The sequence below is a fragment of the Galendromus occidentalis genome, unplaced genomic scaffold, assembly GCF_000255335.2.
Source record: "Galendromus occidentalis unplaced genomic scaffold, Mocc_1.1 scf7180000075466, whole genome shotgun sequence".
Taxonomy (NCBI): domain Eukaryota; kingdom Metazoa; phylum Arthropoda; class Arachnida; order Mesostigmata; family Phytoseiidae; genus Galendromus; species Galendromus occidentalis.
Window position 1 is genome coordinate 6,149 of NW_003803456.1, and position 23,695 is coordinate 29,843.

The following is a 23,695-nucleotide window of genomic DNA, read 5'->3' on the forward strand; positions in this document are numbered from 1 at the left end:
GATGGGCTCTGGGCTCAAAGTCGGGGAGGATTCAGCCTGTTTTACACAAATGGAAGTGCGCCGAAAACTGCCGGGAGGGCGAAGCTGACCTCCGCTGGTGCTTTTCGGAAGTGCACGATCCTGCCAATGAAACGCTTCGAGACTTCCGAGCTCGTTGAAACATTTTGCAACCGGAGACCTGCCAGTCCCAGGCTGAGGGAGATGAGGAACGCTTCCGAACGGGCGTATGCACCCTCCAAAGCCTAGCAGCGTAATTGCTGCATCAGGAACTATCACACTAGGTATTCAATTCTGTCCTGGCCGCGCGCATTCGACCTTGGATCGATCAGTCGCAATGATTGGTCCCTAGTAGGAGTTGAGATTTAGATAAAGGGATACTAGGATAGGATTTCTCTTTCGAGGCTTCGAAAGGCGTTGCATGCGGACACCTTTCATCTCGATTGGAATCAGGAGCATCGACAAGCGAAGATGCCGATTGACCTGACCGTGATTCAAACGATTTCATTTCGAAACGGCGGGATAACCCAGCTTATCCGGTTTGTTTGGCGCGAACGCCAGAGCGAGATTGGTTTTTAGGGGCTTGTCTTCGCTGCAGTCGTGGAAACGTCGAGGATCACTGCTGCGACTAACCATGTACGAGATTCGCAGCAGAACGAGTCGGACCCTTCTCCGACGCTCGCGGGGAACCGAGCTATCTACCAGAATTTCCGCATCTGATCACTCATTGATCCCTTCATCGTTGTGCTGGAGACTTCCTCTGCCACCTCGCTGGAATTCTTAGTCACTGAGCCTCCAATGAGCTGGACAATGGGAGTTCAAGTGGAGGGCCCACCATGGTTTCAGAGTGCCTTTGTTTTCCATCCGAAGGGCGAATGGAGTTCCCGCGATATCTTGTGGGCTCTGGGCGTGGTCAGGCTTATTGGTTGCGATATCGCACGTCAAATATCTTGAGCCGATTTGAACTTTCCTCGTCCATCAGCGCATTCAGAATGACTAGGGCTGGAGATTTTCCGCGCTGATCGCGGAATTCGCGGAAACCGCGATTTTCGTCTCTTCCTGGCGATTCTCGCAAATTCGGTTACTCCCGAAGACAGGAATATGATCATCCAATCACTACCTTCCACCGTGAAAGGGCAGTGAAAACAACAACTTGACTGTTCCCTTGACTCCGAAGAAGCAGTCGGAGTCGAATAGGCTCCTATTTCAGATGGTCACAGACCTCTCTCGGACGGACTCGAAAAATTCGAGATTGATCGAAGGCACACCTACCTTCCGCGAATTTCAATGAAATTAAGCGAGTTCCGCGACTCTCGATCGAATTTTGCGCTTACCGAGATTTCCACCCTCATTCGCCGCGAATAGCCCGCGAATTTCGCATTTTTTTCCCGCGAAAAATCTCCAGCCCTAATAATGACTCCATGCTCATGGATCCTGCCTCAAACGATGGCATCGGACCCTCACTAATCCGTAGATCAGGGAAAGCGTCAGAGCTGACGACAAAACCGAAACCCATGGTATCCAAGCAAACGGCACGCGCCTTGGCGCCGGGCTCAGCGACTCTTTCGCCGACGACCATCAAATATATCCATTTTCAAACTTCATCTCGGGAGCCTCTCATGCCCCTTAGGGAACCCCTGCCAGAAACCTCACGCTTTCGGGCAGATGAGATGAGTTTCAGGTGCGAGTGCCGCACCTGAGACTGGCGGAGAGAAAACCGACGCCGCAGGGGGGCAGAATGCGAAAATAGGAGGAAAAAAATTCAAGTGAGCGATTCCGCTATTTGGGTGACTAACATCCTTATCGAATCCTCGAAATCGGGAGGCACATCAATCTCGTCTATATTTTGATCCACGAGTGCGTAACGAACAGCTGAAGTAGCCCTCTAAACACCACCCGATCCCAGACGTTGAAAAGGTCGTTGGAGTGCTTCGCGGAAAAAACAAGATCAGCTATCGATATGGAAAAAGAATTTACCAGTGAGCTTGATTGAGTCGAGATGAACGTTCAATGCACCATCCGGGGACAATATAAGATCTTTGAGATACCTAGTGAATTTCATGAAGACTTGTCATACTACGGAATATCTGTCAACTTTCACATGCTCTCCGATCTCTCCTTTTCCCGATTCAGATTGGCTGGCTTGCGAGAATGGAAGTAACTAAGATCTCCTCGACAAGGTATTGTTGGCCCGAGTGAGCCTCGAGAGCGGTTTGATAGCGGACTCCCGATCACTAAGACGATCTTTGAGTAAACACGCATCCATCTTTCGCCGGAGATACAACGGGAGTTGTAGAAGTCGTACAACTTTTCAGGAGGAGGACGCCAAGTGGCTCGGTCAGGTTCCCATCATACTCCTGGTTCATACGGCCCGCCTCGAGTCCATCCCGCCGACTCCAAGGGTTGGTCGCCCTGTGAAACCTCTTGCAGACCGCGGGCCCAGAGCCAAGAAAGCAGAATTGGGTCCCCTCCTGGATGCGTCAGCCAATCCGCTGATTTTCGCTGCCAAACTGACCTTACATTCTTCTGGCGATCGTTTGAGGTCACAAGCCTTGGCACGAATATCTGGGGAAAACCGTGAGGCTCCATCGACTTCTCGAGAGACGGTAACCTGCAATTCACGACCGTTCTCGCCGGAAGAAGCTCTTGCTCTATATATGTACTGCAGATTGACCCGATCCTCATACTCTCTGCTCCGGGAGACGTCGAGGCGCCTCGGCCAAAATCTCTTTCCATCCTACAAAGAGATTCAGATTGCGAAAAACGCTCGTTGTTCATCGATAGAGAGCGTTCTGATAACTGAAAACAGGATGGTGCTCTGCAAGCAATTTTAGATCTCACTTGTAGACGTCTATGTCAGACCAAGAGTCTATTCTTTCGTCCCTCTGGAGCTAGGGGTTTCCGGCAACCAGGATTGCTGTAGTATAATCCGGTACCCGGTTGTCCCCAATATTGCCGTCCGATGAAACTAATCTTCACGAAGGAATCGAATGAGGCTATCTTGCATGAAACTCAGATAATGTCCAGAGGGGCAATGCTGCGGCCGTCATGGGTACCATGGCCACCTACCAGGGGCCACACCTAGAGCTACAACTGTAGAATATCGTGGTAGCCATAGTGGAATGAATTAGAGTCTGGAAATTATTTCAATAAAGACCCAGATGATGAGCCCTCAAAAAAAACTCAGATAATAGAGTCGCAGATAAGGACGCTTGTCCCAACAGGCTTTTCGATCCGAGGCGTCAATATTTCCGTGAACCACAAGTTCGTGCTGACAATGGTACATATATAGATGGCAAAAAAGTCAACGCTTTGACTGCGCAAGATCGACTCAGACTTGTTATATGTACAAGGTGGGGCAGTATATTCTCCCAATTTTGTTTTGCTCATGGAATCCGAACCATGAGGGCTAACGAAGTTCTGTTTGCGGCAGAATGTTTGGGAGGACTCGCCCTCTCAGAAAAAAAAAATTCCTTCGGTCCGATATCTCCAAGCTGGAGAACAAGAATCAGCGGGAAAGCAAATGGGTTTTCCCACAGAAATCAATACCGAGCTTTATGAGAATGACGTTAGCTGAACTTCAAAACGCCAACTTTGAACGTCCACCTGGTGAGGAGTCTCGGACCATACGATTTTTTTTCTGAAACTGCAAGTCCTCGTGGTCATTCTACTGCAAGCAGGATTCCGCTAGCCGCCTTGGTTCAGATTTCATGGAGATCATTCAAAATGGGGAATTTATACTGCCGCACCCTGAAATTGTCAGTCTACAGTGAAGCAATTGGAGGAAGGCTCACAGCGACCCCCAGATGTCACATCGACGCTGACAAGTTTTGAGCCTTCGCTTCGCAAACGAAAAACCGTCTGACCAAACTTCACCGATGGTTCCCAATGACACCTACGGTCCACAAAATTCTCGACCATGGCGCTGACATTGTGCGGCATCACGCAGTCCCCATCGGGTCATTGACGGAGGAACCTCAAGAAGCACGACACAAGGAAATCCGGCATTTCAGACTCGACAATACGGAGTCTGAAATACCTGGAACCATACTGGCCATGTTGATGGTTCCCTCCGACCCTCTGGTGGCCAGCTACCGTGAAACAATACAACGACGACTCAAAGATCTGGATCCTAGGGTGGCAGCGTTGTAGGCGAAAGAAGCGTCTGAATCAGGTGGAGGAGATCCAAGTTGTAATTTGTGATTCACTTTCCTCCGATTTGTCCGACTCCGTAGCAGAACCTGGTCCGATCTGATGAGAGACTTGAGAACCGGATCTCATTCAAGAAGTTCCATCGGCTTCATGGATTTTTAGTTTTATCGAATACCAGCCGTGGGGGCGCTCCGCGCCAATCCTTATATTGCTGTATCTACAGGAGTCTCTATGTGAGAGACTTTGGCGCATGACTTCGGAGTGATATACTTCTGGGATCTGTGTTGCCGTTGGATCAGCTCGAGTTCGTCGCTGTTGGGAAACATTAGCTTCTCAAGCGGCTTGTGCTTCTTCGGCTGAGCTGTTTTCTCTATATCTCCGAATTCTGTCGCTTTCTAGCTGTCGCCGGCGCTGATTACCACGAGAGATCTTTCTCGATTTCGGCATGACGTATGCGAGAACTAACTTCACGAGCAGCTCATCAGTACTTCTACTCTGACAGCGAGATGATATGTGGAAGTGTTTGCATCGTTCTCCGGGAAAATAAATCACCCCTGCTAAGTGTGAACCTGTGGGGAGCATCGCAAATCGTTTTCGAGCAAGCTCGCTCCTGATCATGAGTCAGAAGCCAATCTCGTTCGCAGCCAATGAGAGGACGATGTATCGGTTTTTCGAAGTTTCCCGAAGAACGGCGCATCGAAACGGAAGCAAACTGTCGGCGACTACGGTCGATGAGCGTCTTCATCGGTCGGAATCGTTAAATCCTCGACATCGAATCGAGGACGCTAGCAGTAGAGCGTACTGACGGACGGGGATAGCTGCTTTATTATATAGGGAGGAGGGGATCGGGTCGCCTTAAGCAGCTAGGTTTCGGCGTGGGCGAATAAACTAAAAAAAAAATAAATAAAATAAAAATAAAAAATCTATATATTTGTGCAGATGAGACTGAAGTCGTATTCCAATCATCACCCCCTTATCGGAGAGCTTGGATGATTTGAAAAAACGGCAAAATATTTTTCCATCTATTTTCGCGTTCTGCCCCTCTGTGGCGACGTCGGTCGCGAAAAAACCGGGTTCAGAATCAACTCAGGATTCCATGCGTTCGATTGAGCCCAGGGATAAATGAGTCAACACACGGGAAATTATAGGATGAAACTTTGTCGCTTCAGACCTGAAACTTGATTTCTGTGAAGGATAATATGAAAATCTCGTCGACTGCTCCGGATTCGGTGATTCCCGCGCGCAATCGATCACATTGTCCAATTAGATGAGAGCACCGTGATGATGAGAGCACCTAGGACACGCCGGCCTGCGAGGCTCCCACTAGACAGGTTGTGAAGGATCGACCAGTGATCGTTCTATTGACCGGGCACAGGAAACACTCCGAGACGCCCCGGGAATCATTCGTTCCGAGGCCCAGTGGGAAGCAAAATCAGACTTCCAAGAGCCGAAGATTCGCTCCAAGCTCTGCTGCAAGTGATAAGCGAAAGTGCAGAAGATAGCGATTCAGCATTCGAAGTCCAAAGTTCATGTGACCGGCCCACCATGTGCTCTACGAAGCCGACGCCGAGCATAGACTACTCGAAAAGGAGCGGGTACTTCAGGACTCGTATCGTTTGGCCGAATGTTTTCTTTTTCATATTCCTCCACTGTGCCGCTTTGTACACGGTCTTCGGATGTGCTCACCTCTGGAGTTGGAAAATCTTCTGCGTCTGGTACCTGACCGCGTGTCTCTCGGCATATTCCGTGAGCATAGGGGCTCATAGACTTTGGTCGCACAGATGTTTCAAAGCCAGACTGCCCTTGCGTATAGTTCTCATGTTACTCAATTGCATGGCCGGGCAGAACGACCTCTTCGTCTGGTGTAGAGATCACAGGTAACGCATTCCGTGGCCACCGATATGACGGAAACGGAGGAGAAACTTCTTCCGGAGCTCATTTTATTATTATCGCTCTCCGCTTGCAGACTCCATCATAAGTATACGGACACCGATGCCGACCCGCACTCGACGACTAGAGGGATGTTTTTCGCCCACATGGGCTGGCTGATGCTGAAAAAACACGATGCCGTCATAGAAAAAGGCAAAAGCTTAGATTGTAGCGACCTTCTTGGGGATCCCGTCATACGTTTCCAGCGGCGTTTCTACATCCCCTTGTATTTCTTGGGTGTAGTCATCGTCCCCTCATGGATAATATATAGGTGTTTCGACGTCCCGTTGCTCTTCGCTGTTGGGACTTCCTTGACTCGATACACATTCCAATTGCACAACACTTGGTGCATAAACAGCCTGGCGCATTGGTTCGGGGACCGACCTTACGACAAGAACATCAAAGCGTGCGACAATCCCGTTATAAAATGGCATCTGATCGGTGAATGTTTTCACAACTACCACCATGTTTTCCCATTCGATTATAAGTCCTCCGAGTTTCCGTTCACCATTTTCGATACATCGTCCTCACTCATAAGACTGCTCTCTTACGTTGGACTCACCTACGACCTGAAAGAAGCGTCTCAAGAAGCGGTCGCCAGGCGCAAGGAGAAAATCGGACAAGATGGAGGTCTCTATTGATATGTTTCTACACCTCAACGGGATTTCAATCACCTACTCAATTTCGGAATAAATATTCTCCGTGGGAGGGAGATGTCTGCTGAGTTCGGAAATTCTGCGAAATCACTCTTTAATCCATCCCGGATCTCGGCTCCCTCTCCGCCGCAGGGAGTTGCGGGAGCAGGTACTGAAAAATCCTCTGTCTCTCGATGAAAGCGATAGGAATCGGGTCGCATCGCGATTCCGTGCGACCCGTCTCCGAGAAAGTTCTTCCCGCATGACTATAATCTTCGTGTAAAGAGTTCAGTCGGAGTGAAACTGCGGAAAAAGAGGAAACTTCCCGAAAGCGACGAATGTAGGTGATTATGTACATTGCGTACAATATCGCTCCTGATCGGCCGGGGAAACGGTGCGACCACTCACCTCAGTTCGTGATGTGAGACGCAAGCGGTACATCCGAGGAGAAGCGAGCATCGTCGGAATGGTAATAAGGCGAGGAATATGTGCTCAGAGTACCCGCACCTCTGGCAAGACTTTCTATTAGACCTCTCACGGAAATGAAATAAAGTGTCGGACCGCTGCGGGCTTCGGTTACGCTCTCGTCTGCATCCGTCTGAATTTCCCTGAGAATTGTGCCAGCGGTTACGCGAAATTCCCGTCATTCGACCTTCGATACATGAAATTAAGGAGAATTCCGATTCAGCCTCCCTGTGTACCGTGCAAGATCCGATACCGCGTCGGGGATCAGCTCAAGACACTCCTAATCGAATTCGCTTGTCATACAAGATTCGAATCCCAGTGAATCCTCTTCCTCTCCCGATGTGGGTAAGTACGTCCACCACGATGCTTGCATTTCGGTTCTCGATCCATTCAGGCGTCTCGGAAGAGGCCTATCGCGCTCCTGTGGCCTCTCATCGTTTTTTTTTTCTCTCACAGACGACCCAAGCCGCTCTTGTCCTTTTATCAGGATTCCTGCATGTTATATCTGCTCAAGATGAAGCTGAACCGAATATCGAGAGACAGGTTGACGATCCGGATACAGGCAGGACGATGGTACATGAAATTTGGGCTCCCGAACTTTTAATGTTATTCATATCATAGATGGAAGGGCGCCAAAGACTTGAGGGGCATTTGGATGCTAACTCTATGCTGAGCGGAAAAAATTCTATCCTGAATTATTCTAGCGAGGTTTGGTCGAAAGTAAGGGTTACGAACTCGAAGAGCACAGCGTAGTCACAAGCGATCAGTGAGTCCTCATTCATTCACCTACCATTTTGTGCACCGATTTCCAGAGGAGTAAAAAATCCTCCAGAACTCGAACCCTTCGGCTACCTTCCAGAGTTGTCATCCAGCTGCATCGGATACCCTATGCTCGGAACAGTGGGCCCTCCAGCGAGCCAAACAAGAAAGTGGTTTTCCTCGCCGCACCCCTGTTTTGTTCGTCGTCATTCTATATCGACGATTTCCCCAACAATACAGTCGGTAAACAATCCATTCGGTCCTGAAGATAATCTTCCCCTAGGGGTCCCTCTACTCTAGATCATCGGATAAGCTCTCGCACTCCACAGCCTTCATTTTCGCGGACAGCGGCTACGACGTGTGGCTTGGCAATACGAGAGGCACGCCCTACGGGATTCGCACGACTGATGGACAAGTTCACGACGAAAAAGACCGACAGTTCTTCGACTACACACTCATCGATCATGGAGTACTCGACATTAAGAGTCAGATCGACTACATCCTCGAGAGGACGGGATCCCAATCCTTGTCGTTTTTCGGCCATTCCCAGGTAAACGGTTAATTTCCGCCACATATTCGGAGTTCATTCTTTGCCTACTGAATTTCTCATCGCGGGGGATCGATCGCCGCAGGCTGCAGCGTCAGGTTTCGCGTTGCTCTCCAAACTCCCCGAGTACAACTCTCGTATATCAGCGTTCGCCAGCCTGGGTGGCTTCAGAACGTTCGGATGCAATTTCAAAGATCCAGCTCTCAACACTGTGTGGAGATCGATGAAATCCTTCGCGGTGAGTATGTTATTCGCGTTTTTGATCCGGCGGCATCTATTGAGTTGGGAAAAGACTCCTTAGCTGTGGCGTGGAGCGCGATCAGGGGAATATGGTTATCCAACTCGGTCTTTCCAGAAAAGCGTGCAATTCTTTTCGGCGGAATTCAATTGGGAACTCATGAAACAGATGTGCTATAACATATGGGGCGCATGCAAGAGTCTGTTGGCTAAAGTAATCTACGGACCGGCATCGATGTCGAACCACGTGAGTTCATGCAGAATGAGTGATGGGCTCGGAGTGCGTCGAAAGATGCTCGGGAGTTCGGAGGTCTGAGCCAGCGTCCGCCGTACAAGGACACTCTTTTCAGTGTTTTACTTGCTATTAATCTTCGAGGATGACGCTTTGAGGAGTGGTGATAGCGCTCGAGATATCACCGAGCTCCAGAAACATGTCCAGGGCACGATGAACAATAATAGATAATAGAGATAGAATCACGGAGTTTTGAGCATCGTTTGCACGTTACAGACGCGTATCCCGATTTATTTGGAGCACTATCCGCACTCATCCTCGATCAAGAATCTCCTCTACTACATACAGGTGGGCGACCATGTCTCTCTGAGAGCTCTTTCCTAAGTTTTTCGAACAAGGAGCCGGACCTCAGAATTTCACGACAAGCTCAGCCAGCTCTGTGTATTTCTCCAATGGCAGATGCAGAACAATGCATGCCGGAACGATGAGCACGTGTACGAATTCGATTACGACGATGAGGACATCATAACTTCGCCGACTTCCCCGAACGCTCGAACAAATGAAGGGACGTACGGCTCCAGGAGACCCCCCGCGCTTCCTGTGGAGAATATCCGAGTTCCGGTCAAGGTCTACTACTCCGAAGGAGACACTCTGATTCCACCTTCGGTTCGTACTATTCTCCAGATTCACGAGCCAGGGGCTCCTCGCCTCTTATCGACTTTGATCGAATCACTTAAGGGGCTTCCCAGTCCGTGACGGATGTCAGCCCCTATGTTCCGCCGATTTCTCGAATTCTCCTAATCCACAGAACCAAAGAAAACTCATCGAATCGCTGCCGAATGTCGTCGGGGAATACTACATCGCGAGCAAGGATTTTGTACACGGGAACTTCGCGCACTCTCCTTTCAATATGACCCATATCCACGACACCATCGCGTTTTTTGACTCTTACGACTCCAATGCTCAGGCCAAGCCGGCCCCCGTCAACGTTATCGTCGGTGGTAGTGGAAGTGGGAACGAAGCTCCGACATCGTGTGCGGACTGTACAATCATCCTCACTCGCTCGAACTCGACACAGAACAGTTCCTCCCACAAGCCGCCCGAATAAAAAAATGTTTGAATCGTAGCCAATCATGAGTCCTCATCGAGATTTTATCGTTCGATAGATTTTATCGCCATCGTGGCTGGAATTTCCTCGGTCGACACTATGTACGATGTTCGCTCCAGACGGCTCAAATCCGTACGGATCCCCTTCCGGAGGAATACCTAAGTTTCAAAGAGACAAGCCCCGAGAATTCAGTGCTCTCCGTGTGAGACGGGACATTTCGGGCGGAGAGCCCGCCCGTGAATGTCGGCACGGCAGCACACCGATAGAGTCAACAACAATCCATTCATTCGTTTCGCTCGAGCGGCATGGAGCAGGACCGGCAGCATGCTGCTACAAGCAATGGAACAGTGAGAGTTCGCGCCGGAGAAGGTGCGATGGAGGAACTCTTTCAATCCGTGCTCTCAGAATGGACTCTTGAGAAAACCTCGTTGGCGGCATCCGCTGTTATTTTAATTGGTTTCTTAGCTGTGTACAAGATATACATTAGGTGAGAGGTCGCGCTGAATAAGCACATTTTCTCTCTTGGACTCGTTTATGTGTCCATGGTCACTTCGTCCCCCTCTCTAAGGCGAAGGTCCCCTGTGTGTCGAGCTTCAGAGGAGTATTCCGAAGTAGTTACATCATTCCAGTGGTCGGTCTTCCGCAAGAGAACATGACGTCAGTCGATTGAGGATTATGGCAGTCATCGGGAATCGGTGATCAGAGCTCATGTTGAAAGTTGACGTTTTGTTTCACTGCGCTTGGCAACCGGTCAGAATCCGGAACGACGAGCCCTCCCAAAACGATATCGATAATTTGTGTCCGGCTGTGAGATTCGAGTTTCCGGGAGGAGGCTGCTCACTGCTAGGACGTGTCATCGCAAGACAGTTTTCCTCTCAACTGGGCCTTGCTCATCACCTTAATTGCGGAAAACACTTGCGTTTGCGCCGAAATGCGGAGTGTCGTCTCCTCGGTTTCCTGATCATTCGTTGAAGATTAATCAACTGTTTGTGCACCGTTCGTGCGAATCGATGGCATACGTCTAATCTATGCGTAAATTACGCGCTTCCTATTCTAGGCCTCTTCTGCCGGTACGAGTCAAATGCTGGTTCTGCCACAAGATAAATGTTCTGCCTCCGGATAACCTGAACCGATTCGACTGCCGTTACTGTGAGCAGTACAATGGATTCTCCGACGGAGGCGACTACAACAAAGACATACCGGCGCAGAGGGATCCCGCGATTAACGTTTTCTCTGCCGAGGCTCGCCACACCGGTGCTGAACTCAGCATGTATCACAATGGCCTGTGTGAGTTCTGCAACAACAGGCAGGCTCGTAAGATGATTGCGCGGAACCAGTTTGAACCCATGAGTGAGTGAATTTCCCCACAGCGGTCTGAGAACTCGTCGATGATATTGGTGTTGTTGGAGCAACTCTCCCCTTTGAGATTCCAGCCCTACGATCCGCGTTCATGATCTTCCCAGATTCGAAAACGGAACGAGAAGAGTTCGAACAATATTGCCGTCAACTCGAGAGGAATTTCTCACTCTGCCCGTCTTGTGAGAGACACGTAAACACACGTATCTCGTATCAGGTGAGATTCCGAACTCTCGGTATGCACGATGGATGGCTCTGAGCCTAAGCCCATTTCTGAGCTATTCGACTACTCACCGAATCGGTCTCTCATCCACAGAACGCCTACCTCGATCCCTACGTTCGACGATGGATTTCATCTCGATGGCATAGCCGAATCGGAAGATTTTTGTATTCTGACTATATGCTCCTGTTGTGCACTTTTGGACCACCGGGATCGTTCTACCTGTCAGGCTGGTGCCAAGCGATACCACTCATTTTCGTTTTCCTCCTTTTGCTGAGTGGTGCCGCGAAGAACAAGTGAGCAGGAGATTTCTCTTTCGGCCTGTGATATACCACTTTACTGGTGATTCTTCTCAACCGGACGAATATCGATTCTGGTTGCACGACTTAGGCCTTAGGCTCATTCATGGGTTCGCATTCATGCTAGTTACATGATAGTCCGCTGCTACATAACTTCTTCCCGTGAGCCCAATGAACCCTGGCCCCTTGGCCAGCCATCGGTGACCTTCCAGCAAACGAGACGCCTGCAAGCGAAATCGATATGTGCGGTGGGATGAAAACTCCACTCATCACTCAATAGTGGCGGATATATGTGAAATCACGACCCGTTCAGTATGGTGGCAGATCTCAAATTTTCGATTTCGTGTCCGATCCTCAGGCTCACCTTTCTGTCTTACGTGTTCCGAGCAGCCACCGTATACACAGACCTGTCGGGTACGCTCGTAGACATTCAGCATCGCAATCTATTGAATATCTGTAGCGTCATTTGCGCTTGTGTGGCAGCGTTCGGAGCCCTTCAGAGTATTGTCACCAAGCTCACCGGCAACAAAAAGTAAGATTTCCCCTTTCTCGGATTATTTTCGACTGTGGAACCCCGTACGATCGACTCAATCGAGAACGAAATCGTGGATACAGAGGCGATGAGGAAATTCGATCTATGATCGCTGAACCGTCCGACCCACAGCAGACATACTCCGCCTCGGGCGTCATCTCTCTGGTGTCCGAGATGCGCGACGATTCCTCACGATTCTGTAACGGGAGACACCCTTGTGATCATCTCCGGAATCCAGGAACGTTTCTCCATTGGAAAATCGGATTTTTCTCCGAAATTCAAGCATCGGCCTCACGTATTTTCGAAAGTCTCCGCTAGGGCGTAACTTGGACGCAGTATCCTCATGCGTTTCAAAATATTTATGAGTTCGTTGAGGAGAATGGCATTTGAAAAAATAGAGTTCGCAATTTAGAGGGGACATGCATTGCAATATCTGAATCGAGACGATGTTTGAGTACTTCGAATGCGTTGAATATTTCTCTTTCTTTCTCGCAGGAAATCATCGTATCCTTTCAGTCGTGTGGAGGATTTGAGTAAGGTTTTGAGTCCGCTCCTCAGCGCGAGCTATTCCAAGCTAAAACAGACTCAGAAGTGGGTTCAGCAGAAAGCGCCTTCCCAACTTGACTCAGACCTAGAAGCTCTTTCCCTCGGGAAGCCGAGTCTCTCGCCACGATCCCAAATCAGTCGAACGCAAACCCAACTCTCGAGTAATGCCCCGAGGACCTTCGTCTTCGGGAAGGCCGCACCCAGCTCTCCAGGAATCGTCAAACGCAGTCGGTTCGGCCAATCTTTTGAGGACCTTACGCCACCTCCGAGCCAAGACAATTCGAGCTCAGGTAGGTTCAGATTCAAGCCCGCATCGGCTTCAGACTACCGATGAATCAATTGTGCTCCACGCGCGACCACAAAATCTAGCGGAAAATTCGCCGTAGAATCGTGCTGAGGCAAGTAATCTCGCTTGCAGATTACTTCATATCGGCCTCCCGATGGTGTTGCAGTGAGAAAATATCGGCTGCGCGGGAAAAAGAAGATACGAATTGGGACTCGCGAACCACAGCAACGCAACGCACCGTTCATACGGTATTCCATGATCCGCGAGAGAGTTCTCAGAATGCCACCTGGGCGCTGGTTGTCCTTCTGGCGGCCCTCCTGCTCAAACTCAGTTGGCCAGACTTGCTCTATGTATCAAGGGCGGCATACAATTCAATCTCGAGCCGTGTAGTAGTTTGAGTAGAAGTGCCTTTCTGAGCTGAGCTACCGCTTTTCCCCGGACTGCCGGCTGATTGCGACTCTCCCGTAGAAAAATCCCGGAATCTCTGGCGGAAGCCCGGCAGTCGGTTAGAGCTCGTTGAACCTGGAACTCCCAACTAAGGCGAGGGACTCCCCGAAAGTCCATCGGAGTTAATCCTCAACATATCCGCTGGTGGACCGGGCAGGGAAAATAAGGAATGAGAGAACGTGTTTGCGAGGTCCTTACTCATCTCGAATCGATGTTAAGTTGTGATTGTGTACTTTGAGATGGCAAGACAAGTTCGCGTATCCATGTCAGCGGTGATGCTATGACGCGCAAGGCCCCCGGACTCGATATGACAGCACGGGAATCCCCCCGAGTGATCCCGAATCCGAACGCCGTGCCGTTGTATTCAGCGAAATCGATTCATTCTTTCGAGTCGATTGTTTTAATCTGACTTACCTCGATTTCGGCGATTTGATGAGGTTGATCATCCCGCTCCGAAGAGACATCCGTTCGAAGATCGGCTTCGGTCTGTACATGAAAACCCCCGGGATGAAATGGAGAGGAGAAAGTGGACTCGAAGTTTGTCACCTTTGAGCTGACAATCGGATTCCTCAATATCAATGGCTCCGAGTCCCTCGCTCCCGGAAAATCGTGGAGTCCTCCCAAGCTGAAGAATGGGGATCTTCCCTCGAGTCAGAGCCCTCAGCTCTGAGACGCAGAGCAATCATGATCTCGCCGTTCAAGTTCCGTGGCGATTCTTGTCTTGCCTTGTATGAAAAGTCGATTCTTCTGTGAAAAAAATCGGTGGAGTAGGTCGAAGAAACTCTCCCAGAGCTTAATTTGAGTTAATAAATAAGTATATGTAAGCTCTAGACTCTTGATAAAATAGCCGCGCGGACGTCGATTTCTCGCTTTCCATCCCGCATCAATTCCCCCCTCGGTCCACACGGCCGAACCTCCGTAAAAGACTCTAAAATAGCTATCCTTCATTTTCGGTCTCCGGTTGGATGCTTCATACAGTTTTCGAAAATGGATTAGTTTGCCAGAAAAGCATGATCTCCCGACGACAGCCGTGACGCCAGAACCACATTTCGAGCGAGATCTCCGTATCATCCTCGGTCTTCTCTGTGAGACTGTCGATTTCGCGGGACGTCAGTTTCGAAACACCAGAGAGCCATGAGACATCCACCGGCTGAAGTCCCCGGAATCTGCTCCTCGAAAACACTTTGCTCTCGAATCTGAGAAAATCATCTTTACCACCGCCCGTACACGTTTATAGATAGGGATCCGTGTGCCCTCTCCAGAAATACTCGGCGGTCAAGCCTACGGCGGGCTCCGTGGATGTCTCCATCATTGAGGTGAAGCCCGCCGAACGAGCAGCTGCTCGGCAGCAGACGACGCGTTCGATTTCCGCGCCAAAAGGACGACGTAAGGAGGAGGACACGGAGCTTGGAAATAACAGACCAAGGTTTGTTTACTAAAGAACGCGCTCGACATAAGTGCACTTGGAATCTCTGGAAAAAACTGACATGGCACGGCGCGATGCTGCGGAGATTCTGTTTGTTTGTGAATGGTGTCGCTGAATCGACTCCGAAGAATCTCTTTCGACCCAGCGGTTCGTTTCCGGCGGCCTATTCTGTTTTTCCGAGTGACTGACTTAGAGTAGGTCTGTGATTCTCCTTCGCTTCAGACAGGCTCCTTGATTAAGTAGAAGAGAAACAACCATGGTTGGATCCTCCGTGTCATCGCTGAGCTACGATGAGATCCATTCAACCTATTTTTAAGTTTGACGTCACGATTCAAAGTCTGAAACTGAACGGATCGCGGCGTGAATGGACGGTCAGCTGTGTGGTCAGAGAGCCTCCCGGCATACGTCTCATCGCTTCGTCTTACAGATATCGTCTCTACAATGGAAAATATCGATCCGATAATTGTCGGTGGCGCTTCTCAGCGAACTTTCACGGTGAGAGAGGCTTCCCAATAGCCATCCGGTTGGCACGTATGAGATGTTTGCTCCACGAGACTCCAATTTTCTCCGCGCGGAGCAGCAGAGGGCTGGAGCGGAACTGGAGCGCCTCAAGCATCAAAGACGCATTTTCGGGGGAATCGAAAACCTCATGCATCCAGCAATTCCCCGATGTTCTTAGGGGGACCGACAACCATGATTCAATGACGACAATCCAGAATCCGGGATAGCTTTCCATCTCTAGCGAAGTTCCGGTTCATTTCCAGATCGTGGTTGAGGGTAACAGCGAAGTTCCGGTTCATTTCCAGATCGTGGTTGAGGGTAACATCGGCTCCGGGAAATCTACTTTCCTCAACACATTTTCATCCCTTCCGGACATCACGATCATGCCAGAACCTGTGAATCGTTGGACGAATCTCGGAGGAAAACACAACCTCCTTGACCTCATCTACAAGGATCCGCTCCGTTGGAACATGGCTTTCCAGAGCTATGTACAGCTTACAAGGTGAATTATCACGATGTATCTCAAGGAAGCTGGTCCGCACAAAATGCAAGGCGATGGCAAGCTCAAGCTGCCGGCAGGTCCGTCCCTTCCAATGCTTTTGCATTTTCCTTACCCGGGCTGTGCATGGTTTGAACTCGAGACATCTGATTGGGAAAGCCGAGCGGGAGATCCCGAGCGGAGCGTGCGCGTTAATCGTCGCGTAGTTTTCCATCAAAATAAGATATCAGAATCTTCATAAAAGGCTGAAAATGAAGTGTCCCGAAGATGACTGACTCAATGATTTGAAAGCGTCACTTTCCTGACGATTTCCGGGGAAGCTCGGGCGATTTCCTTCCTTCTCCTTCATCCATTTTATCCTTGCAATGTCCTCTCTCTCGGTCTTGTTTATTTGTCCCCCTCCCACATACCCAGAGCCGTGGGAACCAGAGTCCCCGAATTCATAAATAAATAAAATTAGCCTCATGGATAGCCTCAGAAATTTCCGGAATTCGGTTCCGTCGAAAACAGTATGTGGAGCGATAATAGCTCTCTGCTAGATCTACGGTTTATATCACCGTCACTCTCGCTCACTTCCACGCTCTCGCTCTCTGGCGAACGCGCGCGTGAATTGCAGTCAGATACAACTACGACTAGTTTGTCAACCACAGATTCCTTAGAAATGGCAGAAGACGGAGCTTTCCTTGGTAGATATTTCACACGATGTGATCTGATACCCCTAATATAAGAAATGGGGCTCGCGATTGAATTGTGGCATCAACACGACAAAAACTGCCGTTTTCGCTCGAAAATTGAGGCTAGCCTCAGTTTTCCGGATGAGGCTTAACCTCATGGAGAAATATGGCTGGCTACGGGCCTGAGGGGAGCCCATGAAAACTCGAGCCGAGTTCGCGAAGTTCGCCACAGGCATCGCGAGCTTCGTCTCCGTGGTCGAGCTCACCGTCGTATTCATTTTCCAGACTACAAATGCACACCAAAGAAGTTCCCACAACATTCAAATTGATGGAGCGTTCTCTGTACAGCGCACGCTATTGTTTCGTGCAAAACTACATTAACACGTGAGTTTCTCTTGTCTAATACGCTCCGCACGATGGATGTTCGGCCAGAGGCACGCATCGATCGGCATAGATTCTCGCACTGGTTCTACTCGGGATCGCTCTCCTAGAAAAATGATGACCGAATGCGAACGAGCGATCTGCGACGAATGGTGGGAATTCATCACATCCACGCAGAAAGTCGGAGTGGATCTCATCGTTTACCTGAGGACAGACCCAGAAGTGGCATTCAGTCGAACGCGCTTGAGGAATCGTCAAGAAGAGACCGGGATTCCTCTAGAGTACCTGCAAGCCCTGCACGAGTTGCACGATGATTGGCTCCGAGGAACATCGGGATTCAAACTCCCTGCTCCGGTCGTGGTGAGTTACTTCAATCGCCGAGGGAGACGCTCCCTACTGGATGTGGAAGACACATCGCTCCGGAGCTGCGATATTTCTCGATGGAATCCCCTATTCACGATCAGCAACGACGATCTCTTTCCAGGAACTGGATGCGAACAAATCTCTCCCCGAAGTCAAGAGCGCCTTCGAAAACTACGTTCTTGCGAACATGGCCCAGATGAAATACTTGGTGAACAAAGATTTCCGCTTGCAAGCCTCACCGATACGCGCCGCAAATTGAAGCGTAATGTTCCGGAGCGATCTCCCGTCGCGTGACGGAATCGGAGAGCGGTGCCCGCGAAGAATCTCCCCTCATGGATCTGAGCCAAATATCTTTGTATTTCTACGTATTCCTCTAAAACTCAGGAAGGGACGTTCATGAAATAAAAATGTATGATTTTATTTTTCTCCATGGAATGCGTGTTCCGCTCTCGTCGATGGGCACAACTCCGATAACGTTACCGGAACTAGCTCCCCGGGACCGCCTCATTCTCACAGGAAGTGCCTCACAAGAGGAATCTGTGAGCTAATGTTAAATGTTCGCCCAATTCTGACGCGTGGAAGCACGATTCAAGGCAGACATATATTTCAGCTCATCGTTTCTTATCTAATTCAATAGGCGGACATTTTGATCTGTGCGTATCAGGGTCCTCTCCCAGTGCGCGAGTAATCGTCTCTTCCCGAGATATCTGTAGATTAGCCTGCTGTTCTCGACCATTTGTCTTGGAGCTGCTCGGCAAACGGCTTCGAAATGTTCCCGCAGGATGTGAGTCTCCTATAGCCGAGGATCGTTCAATTTTCCTCGAAAAGTCTATCGAGAGGGCCTCGAACCAATTTGCATCGGAGGTTTCTTTTCCGTTTCGCGTCCGCCGAGTCCGAGTGTTTGCCCCTTGACACGAAGTTCATAAATTTGAATTCCTATGGATACGGACGCCATCCGCCAGTCTTTTCCGGTCAGACCTGCATGCAAGCGGCGCGGCGGCAGAATGCTTTTTTGAGGTGTCATTGTTTCAGGACAAGTCTGCCGTGCGCGTTGCAATTGTCGGTGGTGGAATTTCTGGCATGAGCACGGCACTGTGCGCCATCGAGGACGGCGTTCTGAATGCGAGCCAAACCACCATTATCGCCGAAAAGGTAGTCCTCTTGATTACTTTATCGGAATATCCGTGGAAGTTCCAAACATAGCGCATACTGCGGGATCGGAATGAGGCACGCCTCAGTGGACTCGTTCACCGAATCTTCAGACTTTTGAATCACGCAGAGATTCCCCAGTTGCGTCAGTCGTAGCATGTCAACATCTTTTTCGAGAAGGCTGATTCGATTCGGAGCTGTTCGGAACTTTCAAGGTATACTCCGAGATTACCTCGTACATCGCTGCCGGTCTCTTCCGTCCGGATGAAGACGTCGCGCCTGATCTCGACACGGCCGAAAGGTGGTACCGAGACACTTTCGAACGGTGGAGCGATCTAGAAAAACTGAACATCCCGCACATAACCGGCGTGAAAAAATTGCCAGGTGGGGACATTTCATACGGAAGATGATTACGGCTGGTCGATGTTGTTCACGCAGCTCCAAAAATTACGAACGGCTATTCTACCAGCGGGGATCGATAGGGGATCGATACTTCATAAATTTCGAGCCTGCGTGAGAAAAATTGTGCCTCGTTCCAGGATATTCGCTCAGTTCTTTCAGTGCGGAAGCCACGTCGAACAGAGTATGTGATCGTATCTTCCCTGACATCCGGAGTATGACAGCAGACGAATTGAAGAAATTTCCGCGGCAATATAAGTAAGCCATAGACCGATAAAAGTCATCCGCCAGTAAACTCCGGGACATCCACCGAATGAAATATATAGATCATTCCGAAGTTGGACGCACAGGGAATTCGGCTAGACCAGGATCGGCAAGCTTTTCGTGTTTTTGAAGTCGAGCCGGGCTCCTCCCCAGGTACGGTGTCTACCACACGACGTTCGTAGCAGATCCGCAGAAGTACTTGCCATACCTGGAGGATCAGTTGAGACAGCGGGGAGTTCGATTCCTTCAATACCGCGTCGACGACCTGGCTGACTTGGCTGAGCGCTTCGATATCGTGGTAAATTGCTCCGGTCTGGGTGCGAAACACTTGGCCAAGGACAACCGTGTCGTCCCTATACGAGGACAGGTGAGCAATGCGTCAAAGGTCATGGAGGGCCCGGAAAAATAAGTCGGCTCACCCATCGGCGAGTCGAGGGATCGTTCCGTTACTTCTCCGACTCGGAGTATCGTCTCACCCGACCTCAGAGAATATTCATTTTCCGCGCAGGTGGTGAAGGTACGGAACAAGCCGGAAGTCACCCATTTTTATTATGCTGACGATTATTACATCCTACCGGGAGTGGATTGGGTGACCCTGGGCGGCACGCGAAACTTCGCCAACTCAGACTTGAGAGTGTCGAAATGCGACCGCGAGAATATTCTCAGAGGATGCCAACAGATTCTCCCTTTGCTCAAGGTTCGTCTGCTCCAAACTGTAAAGCCACCAAGAAGGCTTGGAAGCTCTCTGTCGGAGGCTGTCGGCCTCAGTCGAGTAGTTTCAGAATGTTTGTTCTGGAGACGTCTCTAGGGAAAAGGAAAAAGTTTCATTCGAAGAATAGGCTCCATAAATATTCCAGGCGAACGAAGAAATCGCGGACATGGTCGGTCTGAGACCGTACAGATCCCCCGTGCGGGTCGAGGCTGTGAAATTTCCCAATTCGGACTCTTGGCTGGTGCACAACTACGGGCACGGGGGTCAGGGTGTCAATCTATCGTGGGGTACGGCACGCGAGGCAACGCGTCTCATCCGCGCCTGTTTGAAGAATCCTCTCAAATCGAGACTCTGAGAAGCCCACGTGTGCGTTCCGACTCATTTTCCGCCCGAACGATTTGAAGGCGTCTGCAGAGATGATGATCGATCCCGGGATAGCCCGACGACCATCATTCCAGTCTTCGTCACCGTCGACAGGCTCACTGTCCATTGAGACGGGAGCACCGAACGATATCCGCGTAACTGGAAAGGGAGCAGTGAACTCCGATTCGGACTACGATAGAAGATATCGAACGTTCGGGAAGGGAGGAAACGTTTAAATTTCGGGAGGTTTCGCCGACGTTGAGAATCATCTACTAAGAGGAAAGTCGAGAGTCGGAACAGAGGCGGATTGTCACCGCCATACGGTGGAGGTTCCCGTCGCAAACGTTGTGGTCGGCCGCCTCTAGTCAGGGGATTTATTAGGCTCAGACTCTGTGGCGACGAGCGTACTAATAACTCATTATCCGCCATCTGCACTTAATGCGGAGGAGCAGGCGTAATAATAAATATTCATAAAAACTAATGTCTTCCCGCTAATACCAAAAGGCCTTCCTCGAGGAACCGGTGTGGTGGCCGCAGAAAAAAGAGGCCGGCGAGACGCGACGTTCGGCCTCTCGCGAATCGCCTCCCGGCCGGCTCGGATCGTTTGCTTGTGGGCGTACAGGACGACGTTCTCGCTAGAAGCTTTTCGGTGGCTCTTACGTCCCGAGGAAAATCTGAATCTATGGGACCTTCTCGGTAGACACTTAGCGACATTATAGAGGAAATTCGAGCGGTGGTTGCGGGCGATCGTCTCTGCGCCCTTGCTCGACCATCTCCCGTCGTGTATGTCTCCTCACGGGAATCCGTGGCAGGCCAATTATCCCAACCGATCAGCTTTCCGGCCCGTAGACCTCCTGGAATGGGCATGGGAAACCACGCAGGAATCGTCTGCAGAATTACTCTCGTCCAAAGCCACCAGGCAGTGTCACAGTCGCAAGCTCCTTCTTTCGAGCCCCTTGGGAAATGACGACTTCGGAGCAAATAATTATATCGCCGAGCGGTGTAAAATGCGACCCCACAGCTCTCAGGCTGTTTCCCTCCTCTGGAGATTTGACCCCGGGCTTAAGGACTCCCATACACACCCGCAGTCAATCTGGTCTTAGCATCCATGGAGGTTTTCAGGTTAAAGGCGACGCTTCAGGATGAAAGTCTCAGCGGAGTCGCCTCTCCTTATTCTCCCGCCGCCACCAAACCGCTATCGGGCGAAGGTGGGGTGGGTCGCCGACCAAGCACGATGCCCTCTGAAAAGTGGGGCGCACCAGTGGACGGTCTTGCGACTAAATAGGGAACGGACCACCGTTCTGTAGCTCTCTACCGAAGACCGAATGGAAGGCAATCGAAACGAGGACTCTGCGCGAGGGATTCCTGCCAAGGGCCCGTGGGGAGGGGAGGGCGAGTCGACTTCGGGCTCGGGATTAGGAGTGGCGCCTTGAGAGCGGGCGATGAACGAAACGGGTCGGATCAGAGGAACGAGCGAGCGTGCGAGGCAACGCTGCAAGTCAACGTTCCCTTGTGGATTAAGGCTGTGAGGGTGTGTCTCGTAAATTGCAGTGGGTCATGCGTTTTCGGAGAGCCATTCGTTTTGCCATTGTTGTTTTCGGATGTGGATGCGACAGGGATCGTTTGACGGCGCGGTTTTCCCCCTCACGTTCGGAACGAGCTTTCGATTCAGAACGAGGGCGTCGGGATGCGATCGAATTGAATGAACAAGACCCGAGCTCGGAGATGATCTCAGTCGTTGCCGCATTTCTGCTCCGCGGAAGTTTGATTGAATTTATTCTCCGTCGCGATGCCTGGCCCGCCCCCGGAGCGGCCTTGAAACAACTCGCGCTATCGAGAGTCCATCGTTTCTCACTGCCAAACCATTCCCGAACTCGGCGGAAACTTGAGGATTCGATGCTCCCTTCAGGTTCCCAGAGATTCGTTCAATCGAACCAATACGCTCTCGATTCTATCATGCAACGCTTCCCCGATTTCCAATTCTTTAAATCGCTCCACCAATCTCTCAGAGTCGATGTCCGTCCCGACGGTGAGCACCCGTGGACGCTCAAACTTGTTTAGCAGTGATTTCGAGAAACCCAATTCCAGAAACCGTGAAATTATTTCGAGTCGCGGTGCAGTGATTGATCGAAATGGTTTCGAGTCCGGAGGTATTATTATTATCCCTGCGATCGTCCATCGGCAGGAAATGCAGGCCGAGCCTGGGGGTGACTTTTTTCGAAAAGAACCGAGACGTCGACCTGCGGAGGCAGTAAAATCGCGACCGGTGGAGGTGAACCCCCGTAGAGCTCCGGTTCCTCGAAAATCCCGATGGGGTCGATGAAATACAAATGTGGCCACCGGGACATGCTCGATGAGGAGCGGCTTTTCCGTGCCGATATTGCGCGGTATTTCATCGCACGGGAGAAAAAAGTGACACATACACACACAGGAAAAACCCTGGGCGTGCCATTTTTCCTTGATGCAGCCGAGGGCGACTGGAAATTTCGTCCCCGATGCAAGAACAAAAAAGAACCATGGAGGCGCCGAACGCTTTTACGACGATGCTTCGACGATTGCGACGGAAGGAAAAGCCAAAAGAGAGAGAGAAAATATCTCTTTTGTGTTTGTATGTAGGAGGCGTCTATAGGTATAAATCATAGCGGCTGCTGATCCGTGGAAACGACTCAGCGTCTCCCGCTGATATTGCAAGACGCCAAAAGCTCGAAGAACGCTTTACTAAAGACTTCGATTTGGGAGAACGTTCTCCGGATATTGTCGGCGGGTTTTTCTTTCGGGAGGAAACCCATAGGATTTATTCCGTTGATGCCGGGGTCAACTGCGCAAACTCTTGAAACTTCGAGAACAGCCACAGCCCATTTCAGAGACGCAAGCCGGATTGTGTCGTCAACGAGCGGGATTTGAGGAGATTCCTCCGCAGAGTTCCCCGTGATTCCAATTCTTCCGCAAGAGTTTATATTTCTCTGCTTGGAAGCTGATTTCACTCACAGATCTATCGTAGTCATCGGTCGCGTGTTCACGCTACATCGAGTTAAGTTGTGAAGAATACAACACTCGATTGCATTCAGCACTCCGAGAGAAGCGATGTTCCTTATCTCGCTGAATTCCTTTATTCTCTATCACGGATCCAGAGATTTTGCAAACGAACACGTTCGGCATCGCGATCAGGAGCTTGCAGGATTCTCGAGATTGAAGAGTGCCGGCGACCTTCGAACTG

The 23,695-nt window shown here is 50.4% G+C and overlaps 5 protein-coding genes across 5 annotated transcripts; all 5 read left to right on the forward strand.

The window, feature by feature from the left end:
- The first annotated feature begins 5,552 nt into the window (after positions 1 to 5,552).
- Positions 5,553 to 6,812, forward strand: LOC100902476 (stearoyl-CoA desaturase 5). The gene is made up of 2 exons (XM_003737327.2): positions 5,553 to 6,026; positions 6,116 to 6,812. Exons 1-2 carry the CDS (start codon positions 5,695 to 5,697, stop codon positions 6,717 to 6,719), a joined length of 936 nt encoding a protein of 311 aa, XP_003737375.1. The 5' UTR covers positions 5,553 to 5,694; the 3' UTR covers positions 6,720 to 6,812.
- Positions 6,813 to 7,517: 705 nt separating this feature from the next.
- On the forward strand, positions 7,518 to 10,061 carry LOC100902617 (lipase 3). Its single transcript, XM_003737328.1, has 10 exons — positions 7,518 to 7,523; positions 7,635 to 7,751; positions 7,883 to 7,944; positions 8,038 to 8,180; positions 8,267 to 8,487; positions 8,570 to 8,722; positions 8,840 to 8,968; positions 9,230 to 9,301; positions 9,413 to 9,619; positions 9,762 to 10,061. Exons 1-10 carry the CDS (start codon positions 7,518 to 7,520, stop codon positions 10,059 to 10,061), a joined length of 1,410 nt encoding a protein of 469 aa, XP_003737376.1.
- A 340-nt stretch (positions 10,062 to 10,401) lies between these two features.
- On the forward strand, positions 10,402 to 13,698 carry LOC100902761 (uncharacterized). Its single transcript, XM_003737329.1, has 7 exons — positions 10,402 to 10,548; positions 11,119 to 11,411; positions 11,525 to 11,634; positions 11,734 to 11,933; positions 12,295 to 12,468; positions 12,964 to 13,304; positions 13,433 to 13,698. The coding sequence occupies exons 1-7, from the start codon at positions 10,436 to 10,438 to the stop codon at positions 13,696 to 13,698; spliced, it is 1,497 nt and encodes a 498-aa protein (XP_003737377.1). The 5' UTR covers positions 10,402 to 10,435.
- A 1,489-nt stretch (positions 13,699 to 15,187) lies between these two features.
- On the forward strand, positions 15,188 to 17,983 carry LOC100902096 (deoxynucleoside kinase). Its single transcript, XM_003737324.1, has 6 exons — positions 15,188 to 15,320; positions 15,601 to 15,668; positions 15,980 to 16,176; positions 17,133 to 17,231; positions 17,339 to 17,588; positions 17,713 to 17,983. The coding sequence occupies exons 1-6, from the start codon at positions 15,248 to 15,250 to the stop codon at positions 17,848 to 17,850; spliced, it is 825 nt and encodes a 274-aa protein (XP_003737372.1). The 5' UTR covers positions 15,188 to 15,247; the 3' UTR covers positions 17,851 to 17,983.
- Positions 17,984 to 18,350: 367 nt separating this feature from the next.
- Positions 18,351 to 20,779, forward strand: Daao1 (D-amino acid oxidase 1). Its single transcript, XM_003737330.2, has 7 exons — positions 18,351 to 18,375; positions 18,624 to 18,743; positions 18,956 to 19,124; positions 19,280 to 19,397; positions 19,557 to 19,770; positions 19,912 to 20,100; positions 20,261 to 20,779. Exons 1-7 carry the CDS (start codon positions 18,361 to 18,363, stop codon positions 20,468 to 20,470), a joined length of 1,035 nt encoding a protein of 344 aa, XP_003737378.1. The 5' UTR covers positions 18,351 to 18,360; the 3' UTR covers positions 20,471 to 20,779.
- Positions 20,780 to 23,695: the final 2,916 nt, after the last annotated feature.